The sequence below is a fragment of the Arvicola amphibius genome, chromosome 10, assembly GCF_903992535.2.
Source record: "Arvicola amphibius chromosome 10, mArvAmp1.2, whole genome shotgun sequence".
NCBI lineage: Eukaryota > Metazoa > Chordata > Mammalia > Rodentia > Cricetidae > Arvicola > Arvicola amphibius.
The window spans coordinates 61,620,401-61,637,398 of record NC_052056.1 but is presented as its reverse complement, the minus strand read 5'-3'; the positions used below and the strand labels follow the sequence as shown (position 1 = coordinate 61,637,398).

The 16,998-nt window shown below is 38.9% G+C and overlaps 1 protein-coding gene across 1 annotated transcript in view; it reads left to right on the top strand.

Annotated features, from left to right (window-relative positions):
* Ubxn7 (UBX domain protein 7) overlaps positions 1 to 16,998 on the top strand; it is a 61,697-nt gene that overhangs the window by 25,011 nt on the left and 19,688 nt on the right. The window contains exons 3-4 of the mRNA XM_038345541.1: positions 5,186 to 5,253; positions 15,631 to 15,696. Coding sequence (XP_038201469.1) covers positions 5,186 to 5,253; positions 15,631 to 15,696 — 134 coding nt within the window. The remainder of the gene's footprint in view (positions 1 to 5,185; positions 5,254 to 15,630; positions 15,697 to 16,998) is intronic.

Below are 16,998 nucleotides of genomic sequence, written 5' to 3'. Positions count from 1 at the left end.
ATGTACAGTATACCAATTAAAAAAAAACATTTACTTGTATAAAAGATGTTTTTTAAAGCTTGGCATGATAGTGTTCACATATAATCCTAACACTTAGGAGGTGGGGACAGGAATATAAAAAGTTCTAGGGCAGTGATGGCTACATAACAAGTTCAAGGCTGGCTTGGGTTACATGATAACCCTATTTCTGACGTGGAATGTCTTTCTCTATGTGTTGCTTTTATTGGTTAATGAATGAAGTTGCTTTGGCCTATAGCAGGGTAGAATATAGCCAGGCTGGAAGAGATATAGAGTGAGTAGGCAGAATCAGGGAGAAGCCATGTAGCTGTCCAAGAAGTAAGAGGTAACAAACCATGAGCCTTATGGTATAATACAAAATAATAGAAATGGGTTAATTTAAGATATAAGAGCTAGCAAGAAATATGCCTGAGTTGTTGGCCAAACAGTATTGTAATTAATATAGTTTCTGTGTGATTATTTGAGTCTGGATGGCCAGGAAACATAAGAGAAGTCTCCAGTTACACATTTCAAAAAAAATTGTTATTGTTAACCCTTTTAAAAGTTCTTAAGGGGCTCTTCCTTACTCACCCTTCCACCTCCTTACCCTCCCTGAAATGGAGTCCTCCTTTGTTGTTCCCTGGCTGGACTCTTGAACTCACAAGACTGCCTACTTCAGCCTTCAAAGTAGTTAGTACTATAGACGTGGGTCACCAAAACCAACTGGCTTGTTTCTTTTTGATTAAAGTATTTACTCAACTTCCTTCTACAGATACATTGTTCCTTTAGGTTATTGAAATTCTGCATATGAGCAGTGACCTATGTCCAGTAGGAAAGAGCAGCTGGGTGTGGTGGCACATTTCTATAACCCCAGCACATGGCAGGTGAGACTCCTACCACTGAACCACCAATGGTTAATCCCAGCACTTGGAACATTGAGACAGGAAAATCTCAAATTAGAGGCCAGCCTGGGTTATGTAGTAAAACTTAAAAACAAAAAGTAGGAAAGAATAATGGACATAATCTTGAATTATTCTTCCATCATTTTTCTTATTATAGATTTGTCTAACTGGTGGTTTTTTAATTACAGAGTATTAGTGTTCACTGACAAATTAATATTCATAGTTTTTTCTTTCAATATAAAGTATGTCTTTGAATTCCAAGTGTTGGATTTTGAAATTCCAACTGTTAGATATTGAAAAACTAGGGCCTTGTTAGAGTTGATGGCACATGTTTGTAATTTCCACAGCCTTTGAGGTATTTTGTTTTTCTTTTTTGAGTTAGGGTCTTATGTAGGTCAGATTGGCCTCAAACTCATCTGTCTTTACCTCGTTAGTTCTAGGATTAAAGGCATGCATCAACATGCCCAATGCAACCCTATCTCAGTTATAAGAATTGAAGTTTGAAGCCAGCCTAGTTAGAGCCTGGCTCAGAAATGGGATCCAAAAAAAGTGTGTGTATGGTGGGCAAGGGGTTTTGAAGGACATGAGAACACATGGTAGAAATCATTAGGTCTAAGTTAAACTGATCTTCGTATGTTTATTATTCTTTGTCTCCCCCATGTATGTGTTTGGTATGTGGATTGCCATATGACTTATAGGAAGGTCAGAGGACAACTTGAGGCAGTTAGTTCTCTCCTTCCAAATGTTCTAGGGATCCAATAAGTTGGTCAGGCCTTGGTGACAAGAGCCTTTATCCAGTGAGTCATCTTGCTTGTTTATATGCATAAAATTCTTAAAAGTAACTGCTATTTTCTATGACATTTAAGCCTAAAAATATTAAGCACTTTTAATATTTGGTTATAACTTCAAATAAACTGATTTTATTTTTTTGGTTTCTTGAGACAGGGTCTCTTTGCATATCTTTCACTGTCCTGGAACTCACTCTGTAGACCAAGCTCACCTTGAACTTACAGAGATCCACCTGTCTCTGCTTCTCAAGTGCTGGGACTAAAAGCATGTGACACCATGCCCAGATTCTATTGATTTATTGATTTTATTGATTTTTATTGAGCTCTACATTTTTCTCTGCTTTCCTCCCCGCCTTTTCCCTCTACTTTAACCCTCTCCCAAGGTCCACACGCTCCCAATTTACTCAGGAGATCTTGTCTTTTTCTACTTCTCGTTTAGATTAGATCCTTGTACGTCTCTCTTAGCGTCCTCATTGCTGTCTAGGTTCTCTGGGATTGTGATTTGGAGGCTGGTTTTCTTTGCTTTATGCTTAAAAACCACTTACGATATGAGTGAGTACATATGATAATTGTCTTTCTGGGTCTGGGTCACCTCATTCAAAATGCTTTCTAGCTCCATCCATTTACCTGCAAATTTCATGATGACATTATTTTTTTCTGTTGTGTAGTACTCCATTGGGTAAATGTACCACATTTTTCTTATTCATTATTCAGTAGAGAGGCATTTAGGTTGTTTCCAGGTTCTGGTTATAACAAACAATGCTACTATGAACATAGGTGAGCACATGTCCTTGTGGTACGGTTGAGCATCCTTTGGATATATACCCAAAAGTGGTATTACTGGGTCTTGAGGAAGACTGTTTCCTAATTTTCTGAAAAATCGCCACATTGACATCCAAAGGGGCTATACCAGCTTGCACTCCCACCAGCAATGCTAGAGTGTTCCCTTTACCCCACATCCTCTCCAGCATTAAGTTGTCATCAGTATTTTTGATCTTGGCTATTCTTACAGGTGTAAAATGGAATCTCAGAGTTGTTTTGATTTGCATTTCTCTGATGACTAAGCTCTGAAGATCAAGCTGGCCTTGAATTTACAGAGATCCTTCTTTCACTGCCCCTCGAGTACTGGAACTAAAAGCATGTGACACCATGCCCAGATCCTATTTATTTTATTATTAAGATTTTTTTATTTATTTTATGTATACGGATTTATGCATGTATGTCTCTTGTATGTATGTATGTATGTGTGCCACGTGCATGCCTGGTGACATAGAGGCCACAAGAGGGTATTGGATCCCTTGGGAATCAATGCTGGAAATGTTGGATCCCTTGGGAATCAATGCTGGAAATCAAACCTGGGATCCTCTGAAAGAACAGTTAATGCTCTTAACCACTGAGTTGTCAGCCCTAGTATAAACCATTTATCAAAATGATTTAGGCTTCAACTTCCTAGGAAAAAAAATAAAGTTTATAAAAACGAATTTTTTTTACTGAGTTATTAGTGAGTAATTATATTGAATCTATGAAGATAAACTTTGAAAAGAATGTTTGCTGAGAGTAAACTTTAGTTTAATTAATTTATTTAAATTTTATTATATTTATCGCTCTGTATGTATATGTGTGGATATGCACATCTTGGCATGTGTGGAGATTAGAGTACAAATTTTGAAAATCTACTTTCTCCTTCTACCTTGTGTATTGGAATCCAGTTCAGCTCAGCAGACATGAGGGGGGGCATGTTTACCCCCTGAGCCATCTCCCTAGCTCCAGAATCACCTTTCATAGGATGTGTAATTATTGGTGCTGGAGAGATGGTTTGATGGTAGGAGCACTGGCTGCTTTTCTAGAGGACTAAATTCTTAACACTCAGTGGCAGCTCACAACTGTCTGAATTCCAGTCCCAGAACATGCATTTACAAGGTGTGAAGACATTGAGGCAAGCATTCATACACATAGAAAATAAAATTTTGCTGGACTGTGGTGGTGGCACATGCCTTTAATCCCAGCACTCAGGAAGTAGAGGCTGGCAGATATCTTAAATTCAAGGCCACCCTGGTCTATAGAGCTAGTTCCAGGACAACCTAGGCTGTTACACAGTGAAACCCTGTCTTGAACAAAAGCCAAAAAAGAAAAAAAATTCAAAGTAAGAGTTTGTATTTTACTACATGTTTATTATACATAGTTATATATTTTCTTATATATTTTATATAGAAGATTCCTCTTTTGTATAATAGGATCTGTTGAGTAAATACTTAAAAGATTGTAACTATGGTAGCTTCTTCATAGCATAAAAAAATTTAGTGCCTATTTGTTGAAGCTACTTTAATATATTCTTTTCTTAATAAATTATTATGTGATGTAGCATTAATTATATTGATTCTGGTAAGCCTGTATTTTTCCAGTCATTTTTACTTTTTTTTCCTTTTTGATAAATTACTTATCCCTAAGAATTTTGGGGGGCTGGATGCTGGAGATGCAGTTCCACAGTAAAGAGCCTGTAACTCCAGTTACAGAGGAATCTGTCACCTATGGCCTCTGTGGGCTCTACATTCATATGCACATACTCCCACATACATAATTAAACTAAAAATAAAATCTTCAAAAAAAAAGAATTCAGGGAGGTTTGGAGGTTGGGGATTTAACTCATTGGTAGACAAATTGCCACACAAGTACCAGGGCCTGGGTTCAGATCTTAGTTGGGGGTAGGGGTGGGGCAGAAAGGCCAAAATAACAACTACAGCCTGGATGTTGCCTGGAGCAAGCTTTAATCCCTGCACCTGGGGGGCAAAAGCAGGTGGAGCTCTGAGTTCCACGCCAGACAGGGCTGCATAGTGAGTGAGACCTTGTTAGGTTGAGATGGACAGATGTCTCAGTGGTTATGAGCATATACTGCTCTTGGAGAGTGCTCAAGTTGCCTTTCTAGCATCCATGTTGGGTAGCTTGCAACCACCTATAATTGCAGCTCAGGGGAATCTGAGGTCTCAACTATGTATATATCTCCCTTATCTCCTATAATTAAGTAATAGTAATCTTTTTTTTTTGGTTTTGGTTCTTGGCTTTTTCGAGACAGGGTTTCTCTGTAGCTTTGGAGCCTGTCCTGGAACTAGCTCTTGTAGATCAGGCTGGGCTTGAACTCACAGAGATCTGCCTACCTCTGCTTCCTGAGTGCTGAGATTAAAGGTGTGCGCCACCACCACCCGGCTAAATAATAGTAATCTTAAAAATAAATGTCTAAGGAACCTGAGATGGAAAGAGATATTTTTTTATTTTTTATTTCTACTTTCTTCTTTGTAAACCATTTTAGCTTTCTGTGGTAGATATTTTATTCTAGTTAATCTCTGTCTAGAAATCATTTACAACTTCTTTTTCTGATTACTGTAGTTTCTTAAATCATGTTTGTTTCACTTGTTAATTTGAATACATTCACAATTTAGAAGGAAAGTAGGTATGACAAAAACAGTTTTTATTTTGATATATTCACACTTTTATTTTTAACAGAGAAGAAGTTCGTGCCCCAATTCCTCAAAAGCAAGAAATATTGGTGGAGCCAGAACCTTTGTTTGGTGGTAAGTTCACTTTATTTGCTTAATTTTATTTGATTTTGTTATTGTCTAGGATTTTAATAAACGAACTGAAGATATGAGAGCTTACTCAGATTATTTTGTCACTTATAGAATCAGTTCTATCTTATATTTCTATATTCTTCCCCAGGTAAGCTGCATTCCTTAACAGAGAATAATAACAGCAAGGAGGAAATTTACCAAAAAGAATTACTGTCTTTTATTGTAAGGGAGGTGTAACTATAGCCTTAGCTAGTCTGGCTCTCAGAGACTGCCTGCTCTATGCTCTACATTCCAAATTCCAGGATTAAACTTGTGTGCTACCATGCCTGGCCCTTCCCATCCCAACATGCACTCCTTTGGAGTTCCTGCATGTTATGGAAACCAGTGTCATTATATTAAAAAGAATCTTTAATTTTATGTTGTGTCTTCTTCTAAATGTACATATTACTGATAGCTCAATATGCATTTGACTTATTGCTCTTTATTGTTCTGTATCCCTTGCCTGCTCTCATTTTAATATCTCCAAATGCTGCTCTTGTTTTGGATAAAGGAGAATAGTCTTATTCCATGTCGAAAAGAAAAAAAATTGCTAAAAAAATTGGGTGAGGGCTGGAGAGATGGCTCAGAGGTTAAGAGCACTGGCTTCTGGCTGCTCTTCCAGAGATCCTGAGTTCAATTCCCAGCAACCACATGGTGACTCACAACCATCTGAAGTGAGGTCTGGTGCCCTCTTCTGGAAGGAGGCATATATGTAGACATAATACTATATATAATAAATAAATCTTTTAAAAAATTGGGTGAATTCAGAACATACTAAAGTATGGGGTATTTAATATGTTTTAAAGAAGAGTCATAGTCTAATGAGTACCTGCTTCCTTTTATGAGGCAAATATTTTTAGATATTACTTAAAAAGTAGAAGATGAATCTTATTGTGGTAGGGCAAACAGATGGTGAAATGTATATTGTATTGAGAACACTAGTATAGAGAAATGGTTTGAAACATGAAAATAAGATACCTATTTTAAGTTTTGTAGAAAACTATAATAGGGGAAAATTTTTTTTTTTCAAGACAGGGTTTCTCTGTAGCTTTGGGGCCTGTCCTGGAATTAGCTTTTGTAGACCAGGCTGGCCTCGAAAAGAAATAATTTTAAAAATTTTTATTTATTTACTTATTTGAAACAGGGTCTCCTGTGTGTCCTTGGCTAGTCTGGAGCTTGTTATACTCTTGAACACAAAGAGATCCTATGCCTCTTTCTCCTGAATTCTGGGATTAAAGATGTGTGCCACTATACCAGGCAAGAAGGGGCATTAATTTTTGTTTTTGTTTTTTGAGACAGGGTTTCTCTGTGGCTTTGGAGCCTGTCCTGGAACTAGCTCTTGTAGACCAGGCTGGCCTTGAACTCACAGAGATCCGCCTGCCTCTGCCTCTGCCTCTGCCTCTGCCTCCCAAATGCTGGGATTAAAGGCGTGCACCACCACCACCTGGCCTGCCTTAATTTTTTTAAAAGGATTAAAAAGTTATATTCACGCACTGGGGTGATGGCTCCAAGGTTAAGAACACTTGATTGTTCTTCCAGAGGTCCTGAGTTCAATTCTCAGCAACCACAGGTCAGTTCACAACCATCTATAGTAAGATCCGGTGCCCTTTTCTGGCCTGTAGGGATACATACAGGCAGAATGCTGTATACATAATTAACAAAAATAATCTTTTTTTTTAAAGTCATCCATTAAGTGTCAATACTTCCTTCCTAAGTAGAGCACTTGCCTAGCATGTGTGAGGCATTAGGTTTAATTTGTAATCCTAGCATTACAAAAATTCCATCTGTATTGAACATAGACTTTTCTCTTGTCAGTATTCCTTAAACAACAGAACAATCATTTAGAAAGCATTTACATTATATTAGGTATAGTAAGTAATCTAGAGATGGTGTAAATTATAAAGTACATTGAAGGATGTGCCCATGTGTGCATATGTGTGCATATGAAGGCCAGAGGTTGTGATCATCCTCAGTTGCTCTTCTACCTTATTCATTGAAGCAGGGTTTCTGAGTCAAACCCAGAGCACTCTGATATGATTGGTTTCCCTGGCCAGCTTGTGCTGGGGATCCCATCTTTGCATTGTGTTGTGTGACAAAACTTTTCCTGGGAGAGGCAACACACATCAACACACACATCAACTCACCTCAGATAGGGATCCCATTACAGACCAAGTATCAATACCGTCAAAGTCCAACTTGTTGAACTAATGAGTTTAATTGTGGTTATTTACAGGAATATGGGTGAGGGGTCACAAAGACATCTGCATCACCAAAGCCCGCCTAGCATGGGTAACAGTTCACAAAAGCTGGGAATCTGGAATATACTTGTACAGGTTGGAGAGGGTCCTTTCCAAGCACCTCGGTTGATCTAACCCTCTTCTAGGCAGTTCAGCTAGTTTCTGTTTCTTCTAGGCAATTGGTCTGATCCAAGAGTCTTCTTTGTAGCTTAGCTTTTATTGCTAACTTTTTCAAGAAGTGGCCTCTGTCTCGAAAAACAAAAAAAACAAAAAAAACAAAAAAAAAAAAAAAAAAAAAAAGAAGTGGCCTAATGAATCTGGTAAGTTTCAGGGACTTTCTGAAGCTGTTTTGAGATGTTTACTTTCCTACTTAAGGAGCTTCCTGCAGGATGGACTGTTTTAATCTCTGAGGAAATTTATATATCTTCTAAGGCTGGGATTACAGGTGGGTTGTTGTTTTAGGGTTTCTATTGCTATGAAGAGATACCATGACCACAGCTGTTCTTATAAAGAAAACATTTAATTGGGGCTGGTTTACAGTACAGAGGTTTAGTCATTATTGTCATGGCATTAAGTATGGTGGTATGAAGGCAGATATGGTGGTAGAGAGGTAGCTGAGAATTCTACATCTTGTGCAGGCAGCAGGAAGTGGTTTGTCTCACTGGGTGTGACTTGAGCATATAAGACCTCAGAGCTTGCCTCCACGGTGATACACTTCCTCCAACAAGACCACACCTCCTAATAGTGCCGTTCATTTAGGAGCCATTTTCTTTCAAACCACTACAGTTTCCAAGCCCACTGTGCATTTTACCTCAGTTCTGGGGATCCAGATTTAACTACTCAGGTCTGTATAGTAAGCGCTTTTGCTGGTAAGATGTCATCCTGTCCTGGATATTCACCTACAGGTTGTGCATACTGAGAGATGGTGATGTGTTAGCTTCATGTTATAGTAATAAGATGTTTGAGCTAGTTGTCTTGAAAAGAAGGCACTATTTTAGTTTACTTTTGGGGGTTTCAGTTAGTCCCTTTACTTGTGGCAAGGCAGTATATATCATAGTGAACACATATGGTAGAGGTTACTCAGTTCTTGGCAGCCGAGAAACAGAAAAGGTAATAAAAGAGACCAGGGTCTCATGCTTCCATCAAGGGCACAGCCCAAAGTGACCAAAGCTTCTCTGTTAGGTTCCAGTTCTCAAAGGTTCACAAAGTGCTCATAGTGCTGTGGTGGTGGAACCAAGCCATTATCACAAAGGCCTTTGAGATGACATTCAAATCATAGGAAAAAGGATTTCCTTCAAAGCTGTTGTATAGAGATGCTGTATCCTCAATACAAAGCAAGTAAAAGAAAGAGCCAAAGTCTGAGACTGCCTGCAACTCAGAACAACAAATTTATTGAGACAATATAGAGTTGATTAGATTCAACTTGCACAATCCATTTTTAAAAGATCTATTATTTTATTATTCATTTATTCGTTTCATTCATTTATTTCTTACTCTGTGAACCATGTTTTTCTTGAACTCAGAGATCCACCTGTCTCTACCTCTTCTTGAGTGCTAGGATTAAAGGTGTGCACTCACTGCCCAGCTCAAGATTTATTTTTTTTAATTTTTAGTTTTTATATGTATGTGTATACATACATGTCAGTGCAGTTACCCATGGAGGCCAGGAGAGAAAATGGGATATCCTGGAGCTGACATTACAGGCTGTGTGTGTGTGTGTGTGTGCGCGCACACATGCGTGCTATCTGGAGCTGGCATTACAGGTAGGAGTGTGTGTATGCCTGTCCAAGGAGGCCAGAAGAGGTCATTAGATTCCCTGGATCTGGAATTAGAAGTAGTTGTGCACCAGTTGATTGGGTGCTGGTAACTAAACTCAGACCCTTTGGAAGAGTAGTACATTCTTCTTAACTGTTTAACCAACTCTCACAACCCCAGTTTAGCACAAATCTTTAAGGAATCACTGCTACTTAATTTTTGGTGTGGTATCAAAAAATATTCATGTTTATCTAAAATGATACTATTTCTTTATTACTGTATTTCTGTGTGGGGCTGGATTTTAATATTCTTTTTTTATATTTTTATTTATTATGTATACAATATTCTGTGTGTATGCCTGCAGGCCAGAAGAGGGCGCCAGACCCCATTACAGATGGTTGTGAGCCACCATGTGGTTGCTGGGAATTGAATTCAGGACCTTTGGGAGAGTAGACAATGCTCTTAACCTCTGAGCCATCTCTCCAGCCCTGGATTTTAATATTCTTATACTTGAATTTAAATAAAGCAATAGATTTTAAATTATGCAGATGATATGAAAGTCTCAGTTTTTCTATTAAGCTAGATATTATCAAAGATTTATGAAAATATGAAAACAGTGTTGCTCTTCTTACTAAATTGGTTTTATCTGCTAGTCCTTTTCTTCCACTAGGGCTGTCCTGTGTGTGTAGATTTCTGTTAGCTTTTTGTAGCTTAGTCTTTCTGACCTTAATGAATAACATGCCTACTGAGTAAACAGAAAGATGATTACAGACAGGAATGGTGCTTGCTTGTGGTAGCTAGTTTGCAAGAATGAGAGGGCACTTGGAGAAAAGGTCCCAGGGCCAGAGGTGTTGCAGCTTTAAGAGAGGCTCTTAGTGAAGGTATGATAAAGGAGGAGGGAGCAAATAGCAGTGATGAGCCCAAAAAAATAATAAAAGGTGGGTAGAGGGCTAGTGATATAAAGTAGTAGTAAAAGCCCTAAGGTGGCCTGGTGCCTCACAAAAGGATGAAAGAGAGGTGAGATATGCTGGCCTATTAGCTGGTCGTTGGGTGGATTAGAATAGAATATTCCCCTATTACACTGGTATTCTGTGTCTTGTCGTATACACACTTGCTCTGTCAAGTGTTGGGGTTATAATCTGTCAGAAAGGTATAAAAGTGCTTGCTGTGCACCAATGACCTGAGTCCCATCTCTGGACCCCGTGGTTGAGAGAGGACCAACTCCTGAAGGTTGTCCTCTGATCTGTACACATGGGCTGTGGCAAGCACACACTTTACAAAATAAAATTTTAAAAATCTGATCACTTAACTAGTTTTCAGAAGACATTGTTTGGGGGCCAGGACTGTAATTCTAGCACTTAGAAGGTTGAGGTAGTAGTAGATTTTGAGCTCCAGGCTATTCTGGGCTGTCTTTAAAAAAACCAAAGCAACAACAAAGGCACTGAACCTAAAGAACTCCTGCTACAAACATACATTTTAAATAGATACTATTAATTAAAAATAGTTCTAATAATTAAAATTGTGAAAGGATCACAATTTTTCAATTTTTTTAAACAGTAAAAAAGAGCAGAATGAAAAAGGTTAGGTTTAAATTTTTTAAAATTTGGGCTAACTTCTTAAAAATTTAATACTGACTATTATACAAAGTCTCTTCCTGAAGGTAATTGTGATTCTTTTGTTTTTGAGACAGTCTTATGTAGTCCAGTCTTTTTTTAAAAATATTTATTTATTTTGTATACAACTTTCTGTCTGTGTATATCTGCAGGCCAGAAGAGGGCGCCAGACCCCATTATAGATGGTTGTGAGCCACCACGTGCTTGCTGGGAATTGAACTCAGGACCTTTGGAAGAGTAGGCAATGCTCTTAACCTCTGAGCCATCTCTCCAGCCCCTGTAGTCCAGTCTTGAACCCATTTTGTAGCCCTTTATGACCTTCAACCTCCTATTCCTACTAAGATTCCAGGCATGTAGCACTATTTCTGGCATTATAATTATGATAGTTTAGTATAAATATTGGTGGTCATGTGTGCTTATATGAATGACATTTAAACATGACCTGTGTAGCCAGCTCAGGGTGGTTTTGAATTGAACTCACGTAGTCAAAGATAACTTTAAATTTCTGCTATGATTACCGGCATATATCACTACTCTAGGACTATGAGGTACTCAGGATTGAAGCCAGGGCTTCATGCATGCTGGGCAAGTACTACCAACTGAGTTTTATTGGTAGGCCTGAGTTTCTAAGTTTTAGTTTTGGTTTTTAAATTTTTAATTTGTGGGATATGTGTGGGTGTGCATGTGCCATACGTACATACGCGCGACGTGCACAGCCACACACACAAACCGCCAGAAAAGGAAATTGGATCCCCTGGAGCTAGAGTTAGAGATAGTTGTGAGCTAACCCATGTGGGTACTTCCTGGGAACTGAACAAAGCAGCAGTTGCTTTTAACCGCTGAGCTATCTATTTTGTAATTTTAATTGTTTTTCTTTTAACTGAGTGATTCTTTTTGGTTTTTCAAGACAGGGTTTCTCTGTGTAGCCCTGGCTGTCCTGGAATTCACTCTGTAGACCAGGCTGGCCTTGAATTTACAGAGATCTGCCTGCCTCCGCCTCCAAAGTGCTGGGATTAAAGGTGTTTGCCACCACAGCCTGGCATACATACATACATACATACATACATACGCATGCACGCATGTGTGCGCACACACACTTATGTCAATTTAAAGTGTTACACTGAAAGAATTTATCTATCATATCCATTTTCAGTTGGCCATGGTGTATATGCCTTTAAATCCCAGCTCTCAGGCAGACTGATCTGGTGATCAACCTGGTCTACATAGTGAGGTCCAGGTCAGGCACAGCTGTATGGACAACAGGCTCTGTCTTTAAAAGCAAAACAACATCAGCAGAGCTCCATGAGTATGATATGTATGGGTAATAAAGTTTGAAAACATTTTTCTTAAAAAAAAAAAAAGAAAGTATCAGTTCAATTAATACATTCTAAATCTTATGTAAAATATATAAAAATTGAATGTGGGTTCTCTAGAAGTATAGTAGAAGAATTTTGTCCTGTGTAATCATGGGATGAAATTTACAGTGTATTTTTTGGTGTTTATGATTCTACATGTGCATCCATTAAGAATTCTTAAATCTTGGGGCTTAGGATTTTAGGATTTATATAAGGGCTAGGGCTGTAGGTAGGAAGAGCACTTGCCTAGCATTTTTTCCGTCCCAAGACATGATCTCACTGTGTAGCTCTAGATCAGTCTGACTTTGAACTCACAGAAATGTGCCTGTTTCTGCCTTAGAAATACTGGGATCAAAGGTATGTGACAATGTGAGACCCTCTCTACAAAGAGAAGAATTTGCAGCCAGGCAGTGGTGGCTAATACTATTTAATCCCAGCACTCAAAGGCAGGTGGATCTCTGAGTTCAAGGCCAACATGGTCCACAGAGCAAGTTCCAGGACAGCCAGGGCTAAGAGAAAAGCCCTGTCTCTAAAACCCAAACACACACACACACACACACACACACACACACACACACACACACACACTGACTTGCATTGTGATTAGTCCTTTAAAATGCATTCAAAGATTTTATTTTTGATTTTTTAATTGATATTTATTGAGCTCTACATTTTTCTCTGCTCCCCTTCCTGCCTCTCCCCTCTTTCTTCAATCCTCCTCCAAGGTCCCCATGCTCCCAATTTACTCAGGAGATCTTGTCTTTTTCTACTTTCCATTTCACTAAGTCTCTCTTAGTGTCCTCATTGTTGTCTAAGTTCTCTGGGATTGTGGTTGTAGCCTGGCTTTCTTTGCTTTATGTTTAAAAACCACCTATGAGTGAGTACATGTGATCATTGTCTTTCTGTGTCTGGGTTACCTCACTCAAAATAATGTTTTCTAGCTCCATCCATTTTCCTGCAAAATTCAAGCTGTGTTTTTTTTTTTCTGCTGTGTAGTACTCCATTGGGTAAATGTACCACATTTTTCTTATTCTTTGATCAAGGGCCATTTAGGTTGTTTACAGGTTCTGGCTATGACAAACAATGCTGCTATGAACATAGTTGAGCACATGTCCTTGTGGCACGATTGAGCATCCTTTGGATATATACCCAAAGTGGTATTACTGGGTCTTGAGGAAGGTTGTTTCCTAATTTTCTGAGAAATTGCCACACTGACATCCAAAGGGGTTGTACCAGCTTGCATTCCCACCAGCAATGAAGTGTTCCCTTTACCCCACAACCTCTCCAGCATAAGTTGTCATCAGTGTTTTTGATCTTGGCCATTCTTTTTTTTAAGATTTTATTTATTTATTATATATACAACATTCTTCCTGCAGGCCAGAAGAGGGTGCCAGATCTCATTACAGATTATTGTGAGCCACCATGTGGTTGCTGAGAATTGAACTCAGGTCCTCTGGAAGAACAATCAATGCTCTTAACCACTGAGCCATCTCTCCAGCCTGATCTTGGCCATTCTTACAGGTGTAAGATGGAATCTCAGAATTTTGATTTGCATTTCTCTGATGACTAATGTCTTTCAGCCATTTTAGATTCCTCTGTTGAGAGTTCTCTGTTTAGGTCTGTACTTCATTTTTTTATTGGATTATGTGATCTTTTGGTGTCCAATTTCTTGAGTTCTTTGTATATTTTGGAGATCAGACCTCTGTCTGATGTGGGTGGGGTTAGTGAGGATCTTTTTCCATTCTGTAGGCTGTCGTTTTGTCTTGTTGACCGTGTCCTTTGCTTTACAGAAGCTTTTCAGTTTCAGGAGGTCCCATTTATTAATTGTTTCTCTCAGTGTCTGTGCTGCTGGGGTTATATTTAGGAAGTGGTTCCCTGTGCCAGTGCGTTCAAGTGTACTTCCCACTTTCTCTTCTATAAGGTTCAGTGTGGCTGGCTTTATACGTGAGGTCTTTGATCCATTTGGACTTGAGTTTTGTGCATGGTGATAGATATGGGTCTATTTTCATTCTTCTACATGTTGATATTCAGTTATACCAGCACCACTTGTTAAATATGCTTTCTTTCTTCCATTTGATATTTTTTGCTTCTTTGTCAAAGATCAGGTGTTCCACGATGTGTGGATTGATACCCTGGTCTTCTGTTCGGTTCCATTGGTCCTCCTGTCTGTTCGTATGCCAATACCAGGCTGTTTTCAGTACTGTAGCTCTGTAGTAGAGTTTGAAGTCAGGGATTGTGATGTCTCCAGAAGTTCTTTTATTGCCCAGGATTGTTTTGGCTATCCTGGGTTTTTTGCTCTTCCAAATGAAGTTGAGTACTGTTCTTTTGAGGTCTTTGAGGAATTTTGCTGGGCATTGTGTTGAATCTGTAGATTGCTTTTGATAAGATTGCCATTTTTACTATGTTAATTCTGCCTACCCAAGAACACGGGAGGTCTTTCCACTTTCTCGTGTCTTCTTCAACTTCTTTCTTCAAAGATTTCAAGTTCTTGTCATACAAGTCTTCCACTTGTTTGGTTAGAGTTACTCGGAGATATTTTATGCTATTTGTGGCTATTGTGAAGGGTGTTGATTCTCTGATTTCTTCCCCAGCCCTTTTATCATCTGTGTACAGGAGGGCTACTGATTTTTTTTTTGTTTTGTTTTTCGAGATAGGGTTTCATCTGTACCTTTGGAGCGTGTCCTGGCACTAGCTCTTGTAGACCAGGCTAGTCTTAAACTCACAGAGATCTGCCTGCCTCTGCCTCCCAAGTGCTGGGATTAAAGGCTTGTGCCACTACCTCCCAGATCCCTTTTTATTTTCTTTTCAGTTTTGTTCTTCAAGACAGGTTTCACTGTGTGACTCTGGCTGTCCTGGAATTTAGTAATTTATTTTTATGTGCATTGGTGTTCTTGCTTTCATCTATGCCTGTGTGAAGGTGTCAGATCCCCTGGAATTGGAGTCTCAGACAGTTATGAGCTGCCATGTGGGTGCTGGGAATTGAACTCAGATTCTCTGGAAGAGCTGCCCGTGCTCTTAATTGCTGAGCCATCTCTCCAGCTCTATTTTTTCCCTCACTTTTAGGCATTGTTAAAAATATGAACGTTTTAAAATACATATGGGGCTATAGAGACAACTCAGTGGTTAAAAACATTGACTGATTCTTTTGAAAGGACAGAGGTTCAGTTCCCAGAACCCATGTAGTGGCTCATAATTGTCTATAACTCTGGCTTCAGGGCATCTGACACTCTCTTCTAGCCACATGCTACACAAACTTACATTGTAGGGAAAGATTCCATGCACACAAAATAAAACAAGAATGCTTATATAAGGAATATCTTTAGAATATTCAAAATTAATCTTTTAATTTTTTTTTTTACCAATTCTGTTTTTCTTCTACAGCCCCTAAAAGACGAAGGCCTGCACGTTCAATATTTGATGGTTTCCGAGATTTTCAAACTGAAACTAGTAGGTATTTGTGAACTAGTCTCTCAGCTCCATCTTCCATTCTACTTCCTTTCTGTTACAATGAAAAGAATGTTTGTCTTCATTACTTTGAGGATTCACCATGTTTAAAAAGTGAAATAATAGTGACATCAAAATGTTGGGTAAACATACTGGCTAGTTTGATCTCCAGGATCCACATGATGAAAAGAGAGAAACTGACTCCTGCAAGTTGTACTTTGACTCCGCATAAGTACCATGACATACATACATGTACATGCATATACAGACACTGTTGCCATAATGAAACACCATAACCATACACGACTTAGGGAGGTGTCAAAGACCAGCATCAACAAAACTTGTATGGTCCAGGGTAAGAACATGGTTAGAATTATTAAGTAAAAGAAACAGAGATATAAGAGAAATAAGAGAGAAACATAAGGGGAGGAGGCAAAAGACTTCATTAACATGATATAAGGAATTGACTTGAATTCTCTGACCTTTGTTCCAGATGGAGTGGCTCCACCTCTACACCTAAAATTAACCACACCCTGGGTCAGAATCTCTCATTTGTAGCCACACTTGTTGTCAACAACTTTGAGAGAGCAAAAATAAGCTCAAAGTCTCTGACCTCCTGTCATGGTGGAGCAGGATCACAAGTGTGGGTCCCCACAGGGAGAAAAGGGTTTATTTGGCTCCATGTCAGGACAGGAACTCAAATATGGAAGGAACTTGGAGGAAAGAGCTGATGCAGAGGCCATGGAAAGGTGCTGCTCACTGGCTTGATCCCCATGGTTTGCTTAGCCTGCTTTCTTGTAGAACCAAGGACAACCAGCCTAGGGATGGTACCATCCATGATTGGTTGGGCCCTCCCCCATCAATCACTAATTAAGAAAATGTACTACAGCAGTGTTTCTCAACATGTGGGTCACAATCGCTTGGGGGAGGGGTCATACATCAGATATCCTGTATATCAGATATTTGCATTATAATTAGTAACAATAGCGAATACAGTTATGAAGTAGCAATTAAAATAATTTTATGGTTTGGGGGTCACCACAACATGAGGAACTGTATTAAAGGGTTACAACATTAGTAAGGTTGAAGACCATTGCCCTAAAGGCTTGCTTGTAGCCAGCCTAGTGTTACAGAGTCATTTTCTTAATTGAGTCTCTTTCTTCTTTGATGACTCTAGCTTATCAAGTTGACATAAAACTAGTCAGCACAGTTCATGTGGTACAGCTCAGAAGTATCTTAGAAGTGTCTCAGAAGTATACTTTTAAGAGTCTAAAGAAAGGACAAATTTATTTGTTGGGGGTAGCG